We start from the raw sequence: 24,090 nt of genomic DNA, 5'->3' as shown, positions 1-24,090 counted from the left end.
AGCACAGCATATCTATAACTTTCTTCTCCCCTTCCAGTCTGCCCTGAGGAAGTCTTATAAAATATCAATGTAATCACAGGAGTTACTATCCCATCACCATTTGCCATAAAATAAAACCTAATTAAGGAGCTGCTATACCACCACATTCACAAGTTCCACAGATACTCAAGCGGAGGGAAAAACACAAGATGCATACACCAGGGGTCAGGAATTTGACTGACCGTCTTAGATTTCAGTCTACCACAGATATGCAAGGGATGCTTAAAAAGAAAAAGAAGAAATGAAATATAAAGACTGGCAGAAAAAGAAAAGACACAGGAAGTTAACACATGAGACCTTGCTGGCCAAACCCCAGGCACTGTTTTTGAAATTCTTCTTTTTTCTTTTTTTTTAAATCTAGAATGTAAGTCTCAGAAAACCTACGTGATTTGCACAAGGTTATACAGTCTGGATCTATCCAAAGGAAATGTTTGAATTAAGAGGTCTAGGTAAATTGTCAGCTAGGTAATTGGTTATTTAATAACCAGTTAATGGTTAGCTAGGTAACTGGTTATTTAAGGTTGGAGGTAGAAGTGAGAGTGAGGAAGCAGGGAAGTACACAGGGAAGTAGGGTAGCAAACAAAGAGAAACATGAGTACAAAGACAGAGGTTCAGCAGACTACACACAGTAAGGAAACTGTAAGTGTGGTCTTCAGTGCAGCACGACTGGAGCATACAGTGAGTGTGTGGTAGGGAATGGATGGAGACAAGCTTAGAGAAACTGTCAGGGGCCAAGTTAATATGGATCTTCTGAAGACTCAATATTTGAGGCTATATGAAGCTATAGAAGCACTTGAGGCAAAGGTATGACGTTACTATATTTGATTTTTAAATAGATTCCTCTGGCAGGAATAGTGTATTATGTATTATTTATCAATACAAGTTATGTATCAGATACATGCAATAAAACTAAGAATTCACAATAGATGCTGAAGAATTCTAGCTAAAACATAAATGTACACAAAAAAGCCAATTATATATATTTTAAAGAGCAAGGTGAAGCTAGAACGAAATGGCAGAGTACATCTACATTGGTATCAAATGCCTACCTTTACTTCACCACCTCCTCCAGCACTTAGCACGCTTTTCCATCCTTGTTCCCTGGCCCTATTTATTCTCTCCAACTTTAGGGAAAAGAAACAAACAAAACACCACTTCAAGTATTTAGTATAAAATACATAGAATACATTTAGTAATGAAATGGAACTCAGTGTCTTCCTTTAAAGAGAGAGTGTGGGTGTGGTGGGGGGAGAGTGTGGAATGTACCATAGAAACACCAATTATCCCCTTACCCTTTCCTTTTCGTGCCTTTTCATCTGCTCAGCCTTCATGAAACTAATCTGTAATAGTTTTAAAGAAAAACTTCTTAGAACTCTTGAAACTAATATCATTCACAGCTTGGCAAGGGAAGAAAAATAGGAGCAAAAAAACTACCTGATCTTTTTGTTTCTTTTCTTTATCAGTAAATTCCGACCCTCTCTTTCTTGCTGCTTCCTTAAATAAAAAAGAACATTTTTTTGTCAATAATAATTTTTATTTTTCCTAGTTACATCAGGAAAGTCAGTACACCAATTGTAGAGCTATGCCTAGGAAGGTAAAAAAATAAGTTAAAGGTATTTGTTTGAAAGAAATAAGGAGGAAAGGTTTGGAGGTTTTCTATAGCTTTTGCTTCTTTTTTTATAATTATTTTTGCAAAGCTTTAAAATAAGCAGACAGATGTCTTTATACCTCAAACATTTTCCTCCTTTCTTCTCCAGGATTCACCTTCTTCAATGGAGTTTGATGGGCCTGGACAAAAAGTAAAACTACAAATTAGATAAGGATTTGTTACCTACATTTGTATCTATATTTGTTTTCTACATTAATATACTTAAATTACAGTAGCTTTCAAGCTTTTTCTAAAAGTAACCCACAATAAGAAATATGTTTCATATCCACTCCCAAAGTTTCACAAAATAACTCTACTATGTTCAGTGGATTCTGTTACTTTCCATTCTATCACTTAAAAAAATGTTCCTGCTCTTCACCCACTAAAATGATTTTGCCACTACTAACAGACAGCAACCCACAGTTTAAAATAGTCCAGAGAGAGTTCTAAGGGCACTATTACTAAAATATAAGGAAAAAAATACAATCATAGATAATGCTCTTCATAATATTATAAACACACAGTTAACATTTCGAAGCATGTTCTATGCACACAAAATTTAAACTAATGAGGAATACTACCCAGGAGCTTTGTAAAAATACATATTCCTTCCACACAAAGAAACATCATTTGGCAATGAAAAGGAAGGACAGATTGATACATGCTACAATATGGATACCTGCTACAGCCTTATAGACATTATGCTAAGTAAAAAAAAGCCAGTCACAGAAGACTATATATTGTGCTATTCCAATTACATGAAATGTCCAGAATAAGCAAATCTATACAGAGACAGAAGTAGAACAGTGATTCCCTAGTGGGGTGGGGGTGGGGAACAAATGGGGAGTGAATGCAAATGGGAAAAAGATTTGTTGGGTGGGGTGATGAAGATGCTCTAAAACTGATTGTGGTGATGGTCACATAATTCTGTGAATACACTAAAAACCTTTAATTCCAAACTTTAAATGGATAAATTATATGGTATGTGAATTATATCTCAATAAAGCTATTTCTAAAAAATATATATCCCCAACAATTGCTGAACCATTATTTCTAAACCTAAAGCCCTGTATTCTGTATTTTGACAAGTTCCACAGATTAACTCCTTTACAACAGATCCAGCACAGGTCTCAGAATTTGTGAGCCATAACACCAAACAATTTAAAAATATTAGTGCAAGTATTATACATCCTTACTCTAAATGACCACATGTTAAATATATTATATAATACAATACAATACAAGAATGTTTAAATGACACCTACACATTCTTAGGTAAGTTACATGAAGTCATAAATTATATTCACCTTTCAAAAAGAATATATGCACCCCTATGTTCATTGCAGCATTTTTTTACAATCGCCAAGATCTGGAAGCAGCCCAAGTGTCCATCAACAGATGAGTAGATAAAACAACTATAGGACATTTACACAATGGAATTCTACTCAGCCATAAAAACGAAGAAAATTTTACCCTTCATAACAGCATGGATGGACCTGAAGAACATTACACTAAGTGAAATAAGCCAGTCAGAGAAAGACAAATACCATATCATTCCACTCGCATGTGGAATCTAAAGAACAAACTGAACTAATAAGTAACACAGAGACAGGTTCATAGGTAGAGAGCAGGCTGACAGCTCTGGATGGGTGGGGGGGAGTTGGAGGGTAGAGGGATTGAGCAAAAATAAAAAAAGAACTCATGGACAACAGTGTGGTGATTTTGGGGGAATGGGGCGGGTGGAGGTGGAAGAAGGTATGGGGGATAAAGGGTAATGGAAAAATAAAATAAAAATAGAAATAATCATAAAAGAAAAAAATATATTCATCTCTTCACATTCCATATTACCTTACATATAAGATACTCAAATAAACTGTTCCTATGAGATCACACAGGTATTTTCAGAATGCTATGTCTATACAAAACAGAAAAATAGGGTAACATAAAATATCCATACTAAGAGAAATGTTTTTTGTTTCTTTTTTAAAATCAGAGCCAAAACACTGAAATGTATTCATGGAGTGCCCTCTGGTGGCTAGATAACCACTTCTTTGTTTTAACAGAAGCCTTCAAACAACAACTGATTTTTACAGAAACTGAAGCAAAGAAAGTGATGATACACAGTATTTTATGATACTCAAAATACACAAGTATGTTGAATAATAATAATAACTTACTGCCTGTGAACTTAAATCGTTGCAATGAAAATGAAATAGAAGACAGTATCATTAAGCAGTATGGTTTTCCTTATGAACTTCTCATTTTTAAGCTTAATAGAAAATTGAAAAATCTAAGATGCTTTAGATTTTCAGAAAAAAAATTACATCCTTTAAAAAAACAGAGTCATATAAAAACCCAAAGGAAAAGCTGATTTTAAAAATCTTATCTAATTTAGATTCTCCCTTTAATTCCATTAATTGTTAAGATTTGAAAAAACTTTTCAGACATTTGATTGACACTTTTTTTCTATTTTATTTCCCTTTTAAATTATTTCTACTTATTTATTATAATAAAAGATACATAAAATTTACCAATGTAATCACTTTTTAATGTTCACCTGAGAATGTTCACTGATTTTAGAGGGAGAAAGGGAGGGAGTGGGAAGGAAGGAGTGGGGGAGGCAGAAAGACAGACAGACAGACAGACAGACAGACAGACGTAGATCTGAGAAACACTGATTGTTTGCCTCCTGGTCCTGCCTTCCCTTCCTCTCTCTTCAAAAGCAATGGAAAAATGTCCTCAGGTGAGGGGAAAAAAACCACAGAGGTAGAAGACTACAACTGACTCCTGGACTTAATACAGCAGTCACAGATGTCCCAGTCAGAAGCTACTACATAACAGCTGTGACAAGAGAGCCCTGAGCAAAATGGATCTGAGAGAAACTGAGAAGAGAGGAACAGGAGGCAGCACAGACAATTCTTTGGGTAAGTTCTGATGTTAAAGAAAACAGATGTAGGGAAGTAGTTGGAGGGAGATATGGGAAATTAGGAAAGATTTTTTTTACAGACTAAAGATACAATATACTTGTTTGCTAACAGGAATGACTCAGTAGAGAGGAGAGATACAATGATGCAGGAGAGCCTGAAGACTGAAGACCTTTAGAAGGTAATAATAATAATAATAATAATAATAATAATAATAATAATGATAATAATAATACAAAGATTACAGAATTGACTATAGTTGAGAACGGTCATCCAAAGTAACAGAAACAGAGACAATATTTCAAACAGATATGACTGACTGGCAGGGTGGTTTTGAGAGTGTAGGGAATTTTTTTTCCAATGCTTCTATTTTCTCAGTGAAATAAAAAGCAAGGTCATTAGCTTGAAGTGAAAAACAAAAAGAAAAAAGAAATAAACATCTAGAAAAGAGGAAAGTAAATGGACTGAGGAAATCTAATAGGGTAATCAGAAGGTACTTATTTGACATTGTTGGTTATACATTTAAAGTGAGACCAGTTTCAATAGGGGCAAGAGAGCTGAGGCTTTGGAATTATAATGTGAGAACATGGAATTTAAGCTAGGAAAGGAAAATACAAACTAGGAGGGAATGACAATGAAAAGCTGGTAAGTTCCATGAGTCCAAATAAGAAAAGTTTTGGAGGCGGAGCTATTGAGGAATGAGCAGCAAACATAGAAAGCAGTGGTCAGGGAGTGGGATGTTTATAATACAGACTACAGAATAGTTGCTATCACTGGTAATATCAGATTCGATGGCATGAGTACTACAGGTGAGAATTCTAAGGTATGGTGGGACACAAGATCACTGAAAGAGAACAATGAAAATAAAAGGCCATGTATTATTGGAAGGGCCATCTTTTTGGATACTGAAATCACCAGGAATTAATACAGAGTTGAGAACAGTGACCACACAGATGACCTAATACAGAGGGGTAACAGATTATTTAGTCTAGTGCCAAAGTTTGGGGAAGGGGTGGGGGGGCTGAGGGAACAGAAAAGAATCTGGCAATGAGAAGGAAACCACCTTCCTCACTCCATCCCTAAACTCAGTGGTATTAACGGATTAGAAAGAAAACAGTCACCAAGTAAGAGAGCTGCCAAACAGTGTGTTTAGACACAAGCCAGGCCTCACACAAAACAGTGAGGACAATCTTCAAAAGTTCAGAAAACTAGGGATTTTGCTGACAACCTACCGTAAGTGGGCTTTGTGGACATATCTGTCTGCTTGTGAATGTTCAAACATAAAAATTTCCCAGATTTTTATCAAGTGTGTCACAGATATTTACTTGTTTTATGTACAAAAACAAATGTCTCCGCTTAGGTTGTTAAAAAATGACTTCATTTATAATATCAGTTTCCTTTTTGTACCAGCTACTTTAGCTGATATGTCTACTTAATGTTTGTGACTTCTGTTTAGGCTTCTTGGTTTGGAAGACTGGTGAAGCAGAGAACAGCAATGTTCTTTAGTAACAAATAAAAGCAATCCTATAAATATCAAGATAACTGAATTGAGCTGCAATAAAATAAAATAAGGTCACAGTGAGTTTGTTACTAATGACACAGTGTGTAACATGACCATACCTGTTTATGTTTTTGAAGTGGTTTCTTTTCATGTAATTTTTTATCTCCATACTTCTTATACGTTAAAGGCACTCCATATTTAGCAGCAGGCTTTGTAATTTTCTGAGCAGACATAACAGAAGCCAAGCTTTGTCCCGAGGAAGGTCTTTTAGCTACATGAAAAGGTAAAAAGAATTTTTTCCAGAGTTCTTTGTTAAACCTTAAATTTTAAAATGCTTCGAGATAGCACTTTCTCGTTTTCATAATCATTGACACTTAGTTTGAAACTTTTCATTAAACATGTTCGCTCCTTAGCATTAAGTCAATGCCATAATTATAACTATTTTACTAATGTTATTTCTTGAAAGAAGCAAAAGCCACACTCCTCTAAGATGCTGAAAGTTCTTGTGGAAGAAAAGCACATCGCTAGAATGGACTGTGGGTGAGGACTGCAGGTGTCTGTGAAAACACCAGAAAGCACTGAACCAAGGACGTCAAAGGGGTGAACTGAATTGTATGTGAATTAACACCTCAATAAAGCTGTTATACACAAGTTTTAAAAAGGACATTCACTGTTTAAGAAATTATTTTCAAAATCAGAACACAAACTTCAAGAACAACTGATAAACATTAATTCTATCACTATCAGAAGCTTGATATATTCTTCATAAACAGTCTGGATGTCTACACTATAGACTGAAGAACACTTTAAAACAGTCATTATAGCTCAGGATCCCATGAAATAGGTACCTTTATATACTCTTGATGGGAATATAAATTGGTCAAACTTTCTAGAGGGTTATCTACACCAAGAACAATGTTTATGAAATGACTTTAAAGAAATAAAGAAATAAAAATGTATACACAGGGATAAACCCTGTAGCATTATGTATTAAACTCTTACTGAAGCCCAGACAAGGTTCAGTCTTAGGCCAATAATACATTCAAGAAAACACAGTTCGAGTAAAGTAACTAAAAGGAAAGCCAACTATTTACATCTTTCAAAGACATTAAAGGAGGTCAAGGAGTGCAGTCCACATCAACACTCAGCAAGACCCGCTTTCCTCTAACTATTCTCCACATCCGCTCAGGGGCCTCTCTGCTCAAGCTGGCTCGCAGCCCAAAAGCAGCTTGCTTTCTGCTCCTTCCAGCCTGCCCTCTCAGGATTTTATCATGTGCTAAATCAATTTAAATCAATGTCTTCCGACAAGCATTCTTCCTTTTCAGGAAGGGAAAGAAGGAAGAAATTAACTGGTAGTTCACAATGAAATACCACCATTAAAACTCAGTTCTTCAAACAATATTTAGCTGTATTAGAAAATAATCACCATATAGTACTGTGAATTAAAAGAAACAAGCTGTTGTTTATAACACAACCCCAATTTTCAACTGCTATACATGTGCTATCACAGAAAAAAAAACAAATATAACTATGTGTTAAGATTAGAGGTAATTTTTATTTTCTTCAATTTTTATAATGAATATCTATTATTCATATAACTTGGTTAACTCATAAAAATAAAAAATATCTATTTGACTGGCAGTTTAGAGATTCATAAGTAATTTGGGTTGAAGATATGAGTATGTCAGAGTAATGTTTTCCAAACATATACTCCAACTATATCCTGACAGGAACTAGGAAATGCAAAAAAAGTTTCCCTATGAGAGTTCAACTGTATTAATTCAGCCTACATACAAAGTTGCAACACTGTAACCTGGACACATGTATAAGTATCACCCAAGGAATATTGTGCATGCCAGAAAAGGGGCAAGAGGCACAAAAGTGTAAAAATGAAGAGTCCCAAGCCACTGTGTGACTAGTTCCCATTTACTTTCTAGAGAAGAAGAATTACTTACCGGATTTTTTACCATTTCTCAGGCTCAAGAAACAAGGCCACCAATGGGATGAAGTTTAATATAGGGAGTTGGAGTCCACAAAATATAGGCCCATCAGCAATACGACTCCTATTTTAGCCCCATGCTATTAAATATTTCATCTATCTAACTCTTACAACAAAATAATTTTCTAACTTGTACGTAGGCTTACCCATGTGGAAAGAATGTGGTGGCGTGGGGTATTTCTGGCCTTTGTGACAACGAGGCTTTTCATTAAGACTTGACGTCTCATGAGACTAGACTTTGACTGCCAAGAGAGACATGCTGATTTTGCTGTGTCTGTCCTCATGAATTTTATTTAGAGTGAACTGATTTTTCAGGAACTGACAGTCTCTCACATTGAGAGGATGGGTCTCAGAGTCTTCAAGAAGAGCTAAGTGTAGCTGGCCTTTCTGAGAATGTACTGCCACACCACTTCCAGCTTACAGAAACTCAGTTTCTGATACAGTATTTATTATTATTAATTTACTCAAACTCATAATGGAATAGAACATGAAAAACAATATGTTTTAAAAACAAAATACTCTTCAAATCTTAAATAATGTCCATGGAATTTAGAAATCCATTCTGAAGCCATTCTATGTAGAAAAAGTATAATCTCACTTTTACACACATATATGCATATACATACACATGGCATAAAAACTATACCCACAATGTTACAAATATTCTACTGTTAATGCCCACATTTAAAAAAACTATCCATGGCAAAGTACCTAATTTCACATTAATTAATTTATTTAAAATTATAGAATATGAAGGATTTCTCCAAGAAAAATATTTTACATAAAGATGTACACACTGCCCTGGCTGGTGTGGCTTAGTGGATTGAGCACTGGCCTGAGAACCAAAGGGCCACCAGTTCAATTTCCAGACAGGGCCCCTGTCTGGGTTGCAGGCCACATCCCCAGTAGTGGGTGCTTGAGAGGCAACCACACACTGGTGTTTCTCTCCCTTTCTTTCTCCCTCCATTCCCTTCTCTCTGAAAATAAATAAAATCCTTTAAAAAACCCTACAAAAAAAGAGAGCATCAAAATATTTTTTAAACAGATGTACACACTTAGGTTAGACATTTTATAACATTCGATGGCAATATTTTCAGAATATCACTTAAGTTTTTGATAAAGATAAAAAATTTCAAGACAGACTATTTATTCGAGACAGACAGTGAAACGTAACAAAGGGCCTTCTGTACAGATCCGTTACATCATGTGTTCCTCGGCCTCACTGCAGGTTTCACTCAGTGTAGATGTGCTGGTTTCTAAAAACTCTACCACATTAATGGAGTGCAAACCCATCACCAAATGACAACCAGAGAAGGAACAGAACCTACCACTGAAAAGTGGTCATTAAAATAATGAGTCTGTGTTCAATGCATATTAACATATTCACGTACAGAATTTCAGTACACTGTCTTTGAAGCAGCTTTTTCTTTGGTCATGAAGTGTAGCAAGGTATTGATCAAGCTTTATTTGTTTATCTACAGGCACTTCTTAAACCCTAGGACCATCCTCAATGTCCTAGAAATTTTTAATTCCTCGCCCATGGAAGGCATTTCTTACAGCCCAGTATGTGGCCATCACAGACCACCATGCCTGGCTGGTGCTGCACACTGACAAAGGAAGATGGAAGCTGCTACAAACAGGGCCCAATGGGAAACACTCAGCTGCAGGTCATGCCTGAGTGTGGCTGTCATGTCAGCACTGGTCCTGGATGTGCTGAGGAGGACATCCAGAGTCCAGGCTTCTCTTGGGGAGGCTGACAGTGCAGCACCAGCAGATACCAAGTTATGAAGTGACTCCTAATTTCTCCTCCTCCACTATCATTTTATTAACTCTTTTAATTCTTAAAAATTTTTTCAGTTACAGTATATGGACAATACTATACTAGTTTCAGGTGTATAATGTGGTCATTGGACATTTGTATAACTTACAAAGTGATCAGTCCAATAAATCTAGTGCCCACCGAGCACCATATATAGTTATTACATTACTGACTACATTCCCCATGCTCTTATTCACATCTCAGACAAATTTCATTTAAGTAAGGTAGGCAAATGGAAATTTTGTTATTAATTCATGCAAAAGTATTACATATTGTCATATCATAAATAATTTAAAAATGCATTTTCTCTGGATTAAATTTATCTACAATTACCTCAATTTATTATATCTACATATATCACTAGGCTATAAGTGATATAAGTGATTGGTAGAATAAGTATTACCAATTAGCAAAATTAGTATATTAATTACTGCAAACAGGTGAAAGGATTTATTTACCTGGTATAAGCTGTACTCCAACCTTGGAAAATGTTTTTAGACAAAATTCTTCTGCAATAAGCTTAGAATGAAAGAGGGGGAAAAAGTTAGAAAAGATGTTCAATTTCCAAAATAAAAAACATACCCATTAATCAGAATACATTTTTTTCCTTTCTGAGTAATAATCATCCTGCCAAATAAACTATATTAATTAAATCCAAATAATCTATTCACAGAAATTCCCCTCTGACTAACCTCCTTCCAATCTTACCAATTTATTTTTATGACTTCTCCGAACACGTTTTCTTTTCAAATTAGCCTAATGCACCACAAGCCCCCCCACCACACTGCTTACCTGTGCTGTATCTCAGCAATTTAACACAGGTACCTCCTACCTGAGATAACCTCCACCTGTATTTCTGTGTACTCCTATCTCTTATTTACTTCAAAACTGATCAAGAATTACTTCATAATCCCCTTCTCAGATTAATCTCTCAGTTCCGTCTGCTTTACTGACTCTTCTCACCATCTCCAGTGAGTTTTCGCTCTTATCAATGTATAATTGGAAACATATTTTTGGATAGTGTCAGAACTGAATTGACTGGTAGAACACCCACTCAGCTGGTATCACAGGATTGCCTGGTGTGGGGGAAAGCTACCACACAACTGGCGATCAGAAGTTATGGATTAAGTGTTAAGAGGAGACACAGAAGGAATGTTTTCCTTCTTACAGACTCACAACTGAAAAGCAAATCAGGAGGGAAAGTTACAGAGGAATGGAAAAGAAGGTGACTCCACTATGGTTTGAAAATAGCATTTCATTCTCCCAAAGTTCCAATGCACTTCTCTCAAAGCAGAGGAGGGCATGTTCTAGTTAAGTACCATGACCCAAGTGTTCAATTTAATTCTAATGTAAAAATACATACCTGAGGTGAAAGAAATTTTTCAATGCGTTTGGCTATAAAGCCTTTCTCCAATATGGAGTTGACTGATGGTCTATCCCTAGGATTTCTTTTAAATAACTGAGAGAGCAAACAGCGGAGATCATAAGAATAATGCAAAGACACAGGCGGAAAAGACCCAGATATTATCTTCAGTACTAGGTTTTTCATGTTGCCAGCTTCAAACTGAAATTCAAAAAAAATAAATTAACATGTATAGAATATATACAAACACACACACATATATATCTCAAAAGTGGAAATATCAGCAATGACAAATAGTTCATTTCCTATCAATATAGAACAGAAATAGTCCTCTTTCAAATATTTTAATCAGCATATTCTCTAGAGCAAGGTTCTCTTGGTTATTTTTATTACTAGGTTATTTATAAACATATTTAAAAGAAAACACCAGTCCTCATAATACGTATAACTTGCTGTAAGATTTTTACTTATTGAAAACACTAAGAGATGGGATATAAAGATTAAAGATTTTATCAAAACATGACAGTAATAAAGATGGTAAAACAAACCTGGTAGTATTCATTTAAGACCTACCTTCCTATGCTGCTATTGTAATAACTACAACAAGAAACCAACTCCAGAACTAAAATATTTTGGGAAAATAAAATAAATAAAAGTACTAATTACTTTCCTTTTAAACACTGCTCATTATTATTAAGCATGTGATGTCTATTTTGTGCCTACCATTTATACTTCTTATTCCTTGTACCTTTTTCTCCATTCTCCCCCCACCCCCTCCCCACTGCTAACCCTCTATGTAATCTCCATTTCTGTGATTCTGTTCCTGTTCTAGTTGTTTTACTTAGTTTGTTTTTGTTTTCTTAGATTCAGTTGTTGATAATTGTGGGTTTATTGTCATCTTACTATTCATAGTTTTGATCTTCTTTTTCTTAAATAAGTTCCTTTAATATTTCATATAATAAGGGTTTGGTAATGATGAACTCCTTTAACTTAACCTTATCTGGGAAGCACTTTATCTGCCCTTCCATTCCAAATGAGAGCTTTGCAGAATAGAGTAATCTAGGTTGTATAAGGTCCTTGCTTTCCATTACTTTGAATACTTCTTTCCAGCCCTTTCTTGCCTGCAAAGTTTCTTTTAAGAAATCAGCTGACAGTCTTATGGGCACTCCTTTGTAGGTAACTGTCTCCTTTCCTCTAGCTGCTTTTAAGATTCTCTCTTTATCTTTAATTTTAGGAAATGTAAGTATGATGTGTCCTGGTATGTTTCTCCTTGGGTGCAACTTATTTGGGACTCTCTGAGCTTCCTGGACTCTCATGTCTAGTTCCTTCGCTAAATAGGGGAAGCTTTCCTTCATTGCTTTTTTCAAATAATTTTTCAATTTCTTGCTGTTCCTCTTCTCCTTCTGGCACCCCTATGATTCAGATGTTGAAATGTTTAAAGTTGTCCCAGAAGTTCCTAAGCCTCTCCTCATTTTTTTGAATTCTTGTTGTTTCATTCTGTTCCGGCTGAATGTTTCTTTCTTCCTTCTGTTCAAAATTGTTTATTTGAATTCTGGTTTCCTTCCCTTCACTGTTGATTCCCTGTATACTTTGCTTTATTTCACTTTGTGTAGCCTTCACATCTTCCTTTATTTTGTAACCATGCTCAGTGATTTCTGTGAGCTTCCTGATTACCACTGTTTTGAACTCTGTATCTGATAGGTTAGCTACCTCCTTTTCACTTAGTTCTTTTTCTGGAGTTTTGATCTGTTCTTTCATTTCAGCCATATTTCTTTGCCTCAGTATACCTGTTACATTGTAAGGGGGCAACTCACTCTTCTGTATGTAGGGGAGGGGTCTGAGAGGGAACAATGCCATTTTCTCAGCTCTTGGTGGGCTTTCAGTCACTTCCCCTGCTACCCGCAAGCAAATTGAGCCCTTCTGGTGCTGATTCCCAGGTGGGTGGGTTTGTGCATGTTCTAGGACCCTGTAGGTGTCTCCAACAGTCTCTCCTATGAGACTAAGAGTTTTCCTGCCACTGCAACTGATAGTTTTTAATAGCCAGAGGTTTTGAGGCTTTAGTTTCCCATTCTGGAACCCTGGGTTGTACAGTCTGTCTTGTCCCCCAGTTGTTCTTCCCAGCTTACCCACATGTGAATGTAGGATACCCCAGTCCAACAGCCACTGTCTTGCCTACCTGGTTCGCCAGCCGCTGCCTTGTTGTGAATCCTCTCTGCCCCAGCTTCCTCTATCCGCCCCTCCTACCAGTCTGGATGAATGTTTCTTCTTTAACTCCTTGGTTGTCATACTTCCATACAGTTCAATTTTCTGGAAGTTGTGGTTGTTTTTTGTTTTTAAATTGGTTGTTACCCTTCTTTTGGTTGTGCGAGGAAGACAAGCATATCTACCTATGCCTCCATCTTGGCCAGAAGCCAAATAATAACACTTCTTACATAAAAATATCAAATTCAAATTCACACATGAATTTAACATTAAAAAGATGGCAAATTTATTTGTCTTTAGAAGTAATTTTCTAGAAAAAAGTATAATATATGTATTATAATAAATATAAAATATTTATTACGTAAAAATATCAAATTCACACATGAACTTAACATTAAAAAGATGGCAAATTTATTGTCTTTAGAAGTAATTTTCTAGAAAAAAGTATAATATATGTATTATAATAAATATAACTATGTAAAATATTCATATATATTAAGAGAAAATAAATTAAAATTTATACTTCAGAGAAGCTGAGAAATTTAAAAACTGACAGAATTTCTAGTACAGCAGGGTCTCTGAAAGATGCATTATGATTATTAAAAAAATAAAAATATAATCACTTTTGACATAATTTTTAAAATATTTCAGAAACTCCTACTTACTGCATGTTTGAGAGTGCACATCTCATAAAGGACACATCCGAGAGCCCAAATGTCACTAGGAAACAGATGAACAAAAATTTTTTGTAAGTATCAGATTTTACTTAATATTTTTTCATGTAAAGAAAACAATACCAATATGAAAATGCTTTGCAAAAATGTGTTCCATGAAACATGTCCTTTAAAACTTAAAATTCCAACCATAACCAAATGATGAAAGCAGCTATCCCAGATGAGAAAAACAATGGCTGTCCACACAATTATTTTAAAGTTTCATTAAAGAAATTTAATAAAAACAATTTCAGGTATCCCATTGTTACTTTATTTCACAAGTCAAAATGCTTTATTCAATTATTTGCAAAATATATGGTTTTAAAAAAATGAAAGGAAAATACTACTTTAATAAACATGAAAAAATATTAATTTACTAAATTCATGTCTCAAATAAACCTGTGACAGCCAATTAAAATATTATATAAGAGTAAATATATTCATTGATTTTATTCTAAATTAAAGGCTTAGGCCCTGCCTGGTGTGGCTCAGTGGACTGAGTGCCAGCCTGTGAACCAAAAGGTCACTGGTTTGATTCCCAGTCAAGGCACATGCCTGGGTTGCAGACCAGGTCCCCAGTATGAGGTGCATGAGGGGCAGCCACACATTGATGTTTCTCTCCCTCTATTTCTCCTTCCCTTCCCTTCTCCCTAAAAATAAATAAATAAAATCTTCTTACAAAGGAAAGGACTTAGTTATACTATCTTCCTTATACCTGATCTCTTCTATCTTAAAATAAAGAGGTATTTTTATAATTAAAAAAACTACCTCTGTTTCTGAAAGAAAAAGAAAGGCACTCATAGTTCAGAGTTATAGTGGTCCTTAGAAGTCAACAAAAGCAAAAACCACAGCTCCCTCAAGCTGAACTTAATGGAAAAGAATAAAACCCATTATTGAAATCCTAAGATTATCTTTACCAGAAGTTTCACAAAAATCTACAAATATAAATTTATAATCCCTATTTTCTATTTAATTTCTAGATTCAGTTGAGAAAAAAGGTAAATATAATTAAGCTAGGTAGTAACTTGTGCATGTTACAAATTAAACAGCATAAACAAAAAACATTAATGATCCTATTAATAAAATACTTTAAAATACATTTATAAAATATGAATTCTGAAGTATAATGATGCTCATCCACATTTTAAAGCATTTTCTCCACAAAATTAATTCTATATAAAATTGTTTAAAGGATGATTAAATCCATTCTTAATTTGAAGAATTATTTTCTTTTACAGTTGACTTATCCACAAGACACAGATGTAACATTAAAATGTGAAATTAGCTGAAAGAAAATACTGTTATCTTTTAGAATATCTACTAATAATACATTCCATGGACTAGACTGATTATTGTAATACAAGTTGATTTTAAAAATACATTGCTGGAATGATGTTCTCAATCTCTACTGCTAGAGTTTAAAACACAGCTTCGTCCTCATTCTCAAAAAAGTAAATAAATAAATACAGGGAAGAGAGAGGACAGATAGCAACCACAAACAACATGCATTATGGCCAGCCACTGCTTTCTTCCTTTTAGCTTCTATGAGCACTTTCAAAATTGAAACCACTGTTTTTTCTATCACAATGACTGAGAGAAAATAAAGGATAATTGGATTTCAGTGGCAGGATTCCTCTTCCCACCAACATAAACAATCTGGTAACCACAATACAACACAGTAATTAGAAAATTGAGATTGTAGGCCAGATGCCTGGACTTCAAAGTTACTTTATATCTGTCTGCATCTGATTTCCTTATAAGGAATGGAGACATGATTAACACACATGATTAATATATACAATTTACAAGATTATTATAAAGATTAGGAGTTAAAACACAGAAAGCATACAAAACAATGCCCAGTGTAGAGAAAATCTTCAATAAATATTAACCATTATCACTGAATAGAAAGTTACCATTACAAAAGACCAAAGAAAGCAGTCTATTTCCAAATATAATTTAAATAATACATAATTTTTTCTATAGATTATTTAGCATGATAGTAAAATAGCTTCTTAACAATTACCCTCATCATATACTTTAAAAAAAATGTGTGTGGCCCTGGACAGGTGGCTCAGTTGGTTGGAGCATCGTCCTGTACACCAAAAAGCTGTAGATTTGATTCCCAGTCAGCGCTCCTACCTAGGTTGTGGGTTCAATCCCCAGTTGGGGTGTGTACAGGAGTTAACCAATTGTTGTTTTTCTCTCTCTTTTTCTCTCTAACCTCCTCATCCCTTCCTCTCTCTCTAAAATCAATAAAAATATATCCTTGAGTGAGAATTTTAAAAAATGTATGTATGCATATATATACACATACATGTATATTATTGATTTTAGAATAATATTCTCAAGGCTAATATATATAGTTAACATAAAGATTTAAAGAAAATACACATGTAATAATATTTTACATACCTTTTATTATTGTAAGGTTTGTTTTCACAGATTTCAGGTGACAAGTAGTATGGGGTCCCTATGCAAGTCCGAGCCAGTTCGACAGTACTGAAACAAAGAGAATTATTGGAGAAGCTTCAGATACTTAAAGATATAAATTATCACATATATATCATCATGAATTAAAATTTCACTGAAGACATATCAAAATTTAAAACTGATATTTTACCTATTAAGAACTCTAGCAATTCCAAAATCTCCAAGTTGTATTGTCCCATCTCTAGTTAAAAATATATTCTGTAAAAGAGAGAAGAAAACAGAATTATTATTACAGTTCAGTTCTGAGTCAAATTTTCATAAAAAATAAATGCAGCTTAAAGAAATGCTAGGATAACTCGCCATCTACATGCAAAAGAATGAATACAAACCCCTTTCACATATCATATACAAAAATTAACTCAAAATGGACTCTGTACCTAAACACAAGAATTAAAACTATAAAACTTCTAGAGGAAAATAGAGAAATAAATCTTCATTGGGTTAGTGCAGATCCCTGTGCACCATCCAAAAAATAAAAATAAATAAAAAATAAAAGTCTAATGAAATAGATATAAAAACTTTTAAAATTTCCAATAATTTACCAATTTTGCACTTATAAATACAGAACTCCAATATATTTATAAATACAGAACTCCAACACTCTACCAAACAGTGAAGTCAAGAGTTTGTGGAATAAACTCTTGTGAATTAAAATTCCATCTGTATCAGTCAGGAGACTTGAATCAGGTACATGACCACAACTAAAAATAACACAAAGTGGGACTGATGGGGATGGGGTAAAATGGGGTGAAATGGGACCAGGTGGCAGGCGTTGGGGAACAGGAAAGACGGGGGTGGAACTTCCACCACAGTTCCTCTCCTTCCCACTGCTCTCTCCTGCAGGGGCTTAGGCTACAAAGTAGCTGCAAGTGTGAGATAAGAAGACAAACACTCCAGCCTTAACACAGGAAATAAATTCCCTCTGTACTCCCCACTCGGGAACTGAGAGTGCCTAAGTGAGGCAACGTTGAAATCTCTCTGCAAAGATGAATGAGTTGTGGGGACAAACCATACACGTAAAGGAATATAATGTAAAGAAAACTAGCCAAAAAAACACCAGAACAAAAATTCACTCCAGCTAGAATTTATATTGTAAAACAGTCCAGCAAAAACTCCAAAGATGTTAAGAAATTGCAAAGAGATAAATGAAGGGATAAATATCCATTTAAAAAGCAAGACATTGTAAAGGAAGAACCAATAAGAACAGATGTGAAAATTCATTTTAACGTCTTGAAGAGAACAAAATTATTATTAAAAAATAGATTCAATTAATCACTAGTTTACACAAAACTTAAAAGGCAGGGTGAGGAAATCACCTAGGATGCAATAGAGAGACAAAAAATTAAAGTATGCAACAAATACGATACTTGAAGGGATAGATTAAGAAGCTCCACCACATGTCTAGAAAAAAATCCGGGTGACAATCATGAAGATAGTAACAGAGAAATAGTATCTGAAAAAATATAACATTTCCTGGCAAATACACCTTTTCTGATCAAAAGTGCACAGCAAAATGAATAAAAACTGGCCCTCACCAATGTGCAACACTGAAATTTCACAAAAATGGGGACAGACACAATATCCTAAAATCTTCCAGAGAGAAGAAAAAAGGATGAGAAATAATAATGGCTTTAAATTCCTAAACAGCAAGTATAAGACAAGAGACAAATGAGCAATATCTTCAAATTTCTGTAGGGAAATAATTTCCAACCTAGAAAGTGATATACAAATTATCATGAAAGAGAATGGAATAATGTCATCTCAAAAAATATACCTTTCACACATCCATTTTTGGTATATTTTTCTGTTATAGTGAGAAAGTAAATCAAGAAAGAGGAAGTAAGGAGGAGATCTAACCCATGATGCTAATGAAAACTCCTAGGATTAGAGTGCAAGGAGAAAACATAATCTGATGCAGGCTGAATTGGGTTCAAAAATTCTGGCCCAAGACAATGCCGCTTCCATGTCCATATTCATTCAGAAGATGTTGGTTAACAGAACAAACATACCTGTGATTTTATGTCTCGATGAAGAATTTTTCTATCATGTACATGTTTCAGGGCCAAACATATCTGTACAAACCAGTCCAAAATCTAGGGGGGGGAAATAAGATCTGTTATTTCTTTTAAAATTTACATTTCACAGTATTCTTTCCTTGACCACTAAAAAGATTCAGGAACAGTTGGGGTTGAAGGGAACTAAATCTTTTTAAAAAATTTAGGCTCTAATTTATTTTTAATGTGTAGTCACTAACATTACATAAATATTCAAGCCAATGGACACATTATGTGCAAGGCACATACTAACTTTACAATGTAAGAGACCGCTACCGAAGCATCTCTTATAAGTAAAAATAAATATGGAGAGACATTTCTAGAGAGGAGTGAAAATAGAAATAACTTCTATTTTATGATTGTGGGTGACTTTGTCTTTAAAATATATCTTTTTTTCTATAATTCTTTTTTTTACATGAATAAAAATCATGAGAGAAAAAAATCAGGCTGGAAACTTGGACAACGTCTCTTCCTTCTTTCTCTCCCCACATTTACCGTATACAAACACATTTTAGAGTTGGCCATTGGAACTAAAAAGGCTTAATTTATTCCTCAGACTATACAAAAATAATTCCAAGTAGTTGGCATTTTGAAACAAAAGAATTATATAAATAAAAAAACAAATTAATTTTCTATAATCTATGATTAAAGCAGGAGTTTCAAAACATGACACAAACCCTCCCAAGTCACAAGAAACTAGAATGAGAAAGCTGACTCTATAAAATTTAAAGCATCTGCATGATATAATACATAATCAAGCTTAATAATTATATGAAAAAATACCTGCAACATAATTGATAGATTGCTAATTCTCTAATATGCACAAGTTAATTTCGCAGTGATTCTTCCAAATCACTGCGAAAAATACTGGCAACCAAAATAAGAAGTGGACAAAAGACTGGAAGGGCAAATGACAGAGGGGGAAAAAAAACAATAAACATGTATACAAAATACTGACCTCCCTCCAAATTAAAAAATAAAAGTATGACATCTGAACTTGAGAAAAATGAAATAATATACAATGTTGGTCAGAATGTGGGGAAATAGGTCTTTGTATACCTTATTTGTGGGAAAGTTAATTACAGTCATTTTGCAAAGTATGTAAAAAATTTAAACTCACATACCATTTGAAAGAGCAACCTGCAATTTTAAATTTATCCTACAGATATAGTATCACAAATACAAAAGGGTGTGTACAAGAACATTTACCCTAGCACTGTTTGTCAGAGCAAAAAATATAAACAACCTAAATGTTCATCAAGAAGCCTGGTTCAATATATTGTGATATCACTGTACTTAAAATACTGTGTTTCTTTTCACCTGAAAAGAAACAAGTTAGTTCTATGTACACTGTTAAGTGAAAAAAAGAAAGTTACAGAAGAGTATGCACAGCATACTCCTATTTTTTAAAATATGTTTGTGTATATTAAATACCTAACTTCATATAACTGTATATTAAGTGGGTGGTATTTGTAAGAAGGAATGAAAGAATAGAGCGATGACATACAGAAAGATAGCTACCAATCAGGTAACAGTATTTATTTACCTAAGGGGGGGGGGACAGAATGAAAGGTCAGTAACAAGTTTCCCTTTTACTATTATCTCTTCTATATTTTTTAAATAATAAATATTACATTAAAATAACCTAAAATTAATTTTCTTTAAAAAAATCAAGCCTCTCAGTTCAGTTCAACAGATAATTACTAAGGACTACATGCAAATTTTAAGATCCTTTCCATATTCACATAAGGCACTATAAGAAGAAAATGAAATAATAGTTCTCTTGACTTTGAGGAGTTCATATGGAGAAATGTAAACAAATACCTATAATAAAATGCACGAGTCTTACAATGGCAATTAGCATGCTGAAAGCATTAATTCAACCATGGAAGGTCAGAAACAAGTACCAAAAGAAGATGAAAATTATGCTCAGCTGAATCTTATTGTTAGACTAGTAGACTACTAGTAGACTACTAGACTACTAGACTACCAGTAGACTGGTAGGCAGTCTACCTGCAGAACCAGAACACATCCAGAAACCACCCAAGCCTCAACTTACGGATAGGGTTGTTTGCTACCCTATCTCCCACACCTGGGCTCCTTTACAATTTTACAAAAGTATTCAGCAGCCGTGATGTACCTAGTAGGTACAGGAAGCAACAAAAAGTAAATAAAGGTGCTCATTGACCAAGGATCAGCAAATTTATTCTGTAAAGGGCCAGACGGTAAATACTTTAGGCTTTCCAGGCCATATGGTCACTGTCTGCACCCTACTTTGCCACTGTAGTATAAAAGCAGTCACAGATTATACGCAAACAAACAAGTATAACTTACTTCATTAAGATTTGCTTACAAACGCAGACAGTGGACTGACTTTGTCCTACAGGCCACTGTTTGCCAGTCCCTATCAAAGACTACTGAGGGAGATAAATAAACCAGAGAGTGTTGAAGAAGCACAGAGGAGAGCCTGGAGGTGATGAAAAAAGTTGAACAGATGTGGTTCTAGAGCTAATTTTGATGCAAGGTATCAACAGAGCTGAGTCCATTACACTAGGGCTGGATTACTTGCAGGTGGAATTGAGGGAGAGGGAAGACCCTTAAATTGTAACTTGACTTCTGATCTCTCCTTTTTACGGTACTTCCTTGTACACATTAACTTTTCATATTAACTGTTACACAATACTGCTAGGATAATGGCATTCTCTTGCCCAATAGGCCTAACGATTCAAATGTTATGACACGTTGAACAAGCCCAAACACCATATGGTAATTATATATACACTTGTCTGAATTACAGCTTTGTGTATATAACTTATTTCCACTACTATAAATTGCCTTAAATCACTAAAATAATACTGCAATACCCCTGCTCCAAAATACAGGTTCTTTTGATGGTAATAAAATGTGTCAAAATTCTTCTCAAGAATGCTGAGTTCTAATGGGCTTATTAAGAAAAAAAGCTTGAGCCCTGGCTGGCGTAGCTCAGTGGATTGAGCACGGGCTGGGAACCAAAGTGTCCCAGGTTCGATTCCCAGCCAGGGTACATTCCTGGGTTGCAGGCCAAAACCCCCAGCAACCACACACTGATGTCTCTCTCTCTCTCTATCTCCCTCTCTTCCCTCTCTAAAATAAATAAATAAAATCTTTAAAAAAGAAAAAAAGCTTGAGAAACTTTCACTGTCAAATATATTAATAAAAAAATAGAACTTGGCTTTCTCTGTATTAGAGCAGGAAATGATCTTAGCGCATCCAATAAGAGGTAATAGCTTACTTGCTATTTACCTTCTGTGCAATTTGCCCAGAAAGCAGCAGATATTCCATGTCCAGCGGAATAGTTTTCTCTGCTTTGAGCAGCAATTTTTTTTTTCAACAAAGGTTTCTCAACTATGAGTGAGCTAAGGATCCTAATATTGTACAAACTTTGTATATATTTTTTCAATTTTTAATTGTAGTAAAATACACATAACGCAAAATTTACCACCTTAATCACTTTTAAGTATATAGTTCGGTGGTATTAAATATTCATACTTTTGTGCAACCACCACCAACCATCCAACTCCAGAACGCTTTCATCTTGCAAAACCGAAACTCTGTAACCATTACACAGTAATTCTCCATTCCCCCTTTCTCCCCAGTCCTTGGAAATCACTATTCTACATTCTGTCTCTATGATTTTTTTCTACTTGAAGTACCTCATATGAGTGGAATCATACAGTATTCATCTTTTTGTTACTCGCTTATTCCACTCAGCATAATGTCCTCAAGGTGGATCCATGTCATAATATGTTTCTGTCCCCTTTAAGACTGACTTATATGAAGCTTATTTCTGTCATTTTTCTATTTATTTTACATATGCCTTGTAGCTTTTTATGTCCCTCACTTTCTGCATGACTGTCTTCTTTTGTGTTCAGTTGATTTTTTTTGTAACAAAACATTTAAATTCATCTCACTTCCTTTTGCATATATCCATCCTCTATTTTCTTCGCAGTTTCCATGGGAATTTCATTTAATTTCCTAGTTATAATACTCTAATTTGGATTTGTACCAGCTTAACTTCAGTAACAAAAATTCTACTCCTTTACATTTCCACACCATTCCTTTCAGTTTTTGATGTCACAAAATTACATTTATATACATCTTTCTGTGTCCAAAAAGAAACTGGTAATTTTTAAAAAACACAGGTCTCTTAAATTAGTGTAGAAAACAACATGTGGAGTTACAAGTTATAATACTAGCTTTTAGACTAAATAATTGCTTTTTTAAAAATTTTATTTGTTTTTTATTTTAATTGTTGTTCAAGTACAGTTTTCTGTCTTTTACTCCCATCCTAGCCCACCCCCCACTCTAAATAATTGCTTTTTAAAAATGAATTAGTCCCTTAAATTCTGTAGAAAGCAAAAAGGGGAGTTACAAACATCATTATGATAATAAGCTTTTTTAACTGCCTATGTATTTACCTTTTCTGAGATCTCTATTTTTTCATATGGCTTCAAGTCACTGCCTAGTGTTCTATCATTTCAATCTGCAAGACTCTCTTTAGCATTTCTTTCAGTGCAAGTTGAGCAATAATAAATAAGCTCAGCTTTTGTTTACTTGGGAATATCTTAATTTCACTCTCATTTCAAAGGACAGTTTTGCCAGATACAGGGCTTTTGTTTGACAGTTTTTCTTGAAGCACTTAAATACATCAGCCCAAGTCTTCTGTTCTCTAAAGTTTCTAAAAAGAAATATGCTGATAATCCTACCAAATTGCTGGTATATGTAATACAGCAAAGAGAGGCACTTCTCTCTTTGTCTTTTGACTTATAACAATTTAATTACAATGTCTTGTTGTAGGTCTATTTGAGTTGAACCAACTTGTTGAGCTTCCTAGATATTTGTATTCATGTCTTACAACAAATTTGGAAAATTTTCAGCATTAATTCTTCAAATAATCTCTCTGCTCCTTTCTTTCTCTCCTCTTTTTGGGACTCCCACAAAGCATGTGTACGTCTACCAGATGTTGCACAGGTCCCTCATGACCAGTTCACTTTTCTTCTAGTTTTGTTTTTTTTTTGCCCCTCAGATTCAATACTTTCCACTGTCATAGCTTCAATTCAGCAATTCTTCCTTCTACCTGCTCAAACCCGTTTGAATTCCTGTAATAAATTTTTCATTTCAGTTACTGTATTTTTTGGCTCCAAAACTTCTTTTTGGTTACTTTTTAGGTTTTACCTTAGCTTTCTCAACTTTCTCCATGTCTTCCTTTAGTTTTTTTTTTTTTTTTTTTGAGCATATTTAAAACAGTTGTTATAAAGTCTTTGTCTAGTAGATCATCATCAGGTCTTTTTCAGGG

At 34.5% G+C, this 24,090-nt stretch overlaps 1 protein-coding gene across 3 annotated transcripts in view; it reads right to left on the bottom strand.

Moving 5' to 3' along the window:
• Positions 1-24,090, bottom strand: part of NEK1 (NIMA related kinase 1) — a 101,317-nt gene that overhangs the window by 64,298 nt on the left and 12,929 nt on the right. For 2 of the 3 annotated variants that reach the window (XM_045831325.1, XM_045831326.1), the window contains exons 6-16: positions 18,711-18,794; positions 16,832-16,899; positions 16,624-16,710; positions 14,161-14,215; positions 11,294-11,494; positions 10,389-10,449; positions 6,232-6,383; positions 1,768-1,827; positions 1,474-1,533; positions 1,332-1,379; positions 1,089-1,163 (exon numbers count right to left, since the gene is read on the bottom strand). In XM_045831325.1, coding sequence (XP_045687281.1) covers positions 1,089-1,163; positions 1,332-1,379; positions 1,474-1,533; positions 1,768-1,827; positions 6,232-6,383; positions 10,389-10,449; positions 11,294-11,494; positions 14,161-14,215; positions 16,624-16,710; positions 16,832-16,899; positions 18,711-18,794 — 951 coding nt within the window. The remainder of the gene's footprint in view (positions 1-1,088; positions 1,164-1,331; positions 1,380-1,473; positions 1,534-1,767; positions 1,828-6,231; positions 6,384-10,388; positions 10,450-11,293; positions 11,495-14,160; positions 14,216-16,623; positions 16,711-16,831; positions 16,900-18,710; positions 18,795-24,090) is intronic. The other variant, XM_045831328.1, reaches the window with a different exon arrangement.

This window comes from Phyllostomus hastatus, unplaced genomic scaffold (genome assembly GCF_019186645.2).
Source record: "Phyllostomus hastatus isolate PE091 unplaced genomic scaffold, TTU_PhHast_1.1 phas_contig_159, whole genome shotgun sequence".
Classification (NCBI taxonomy): Eukaryota; Metazoa; Chordata; class Mammalia; order Chiroptera; family Phyllostomidae; genus Phyllostomus; species Phyllostomus hastatus.
Note: the sequence above shows the minus strand (reverse complement) of the source record. Positions and strands in the feature narration are given on the sequence as shown.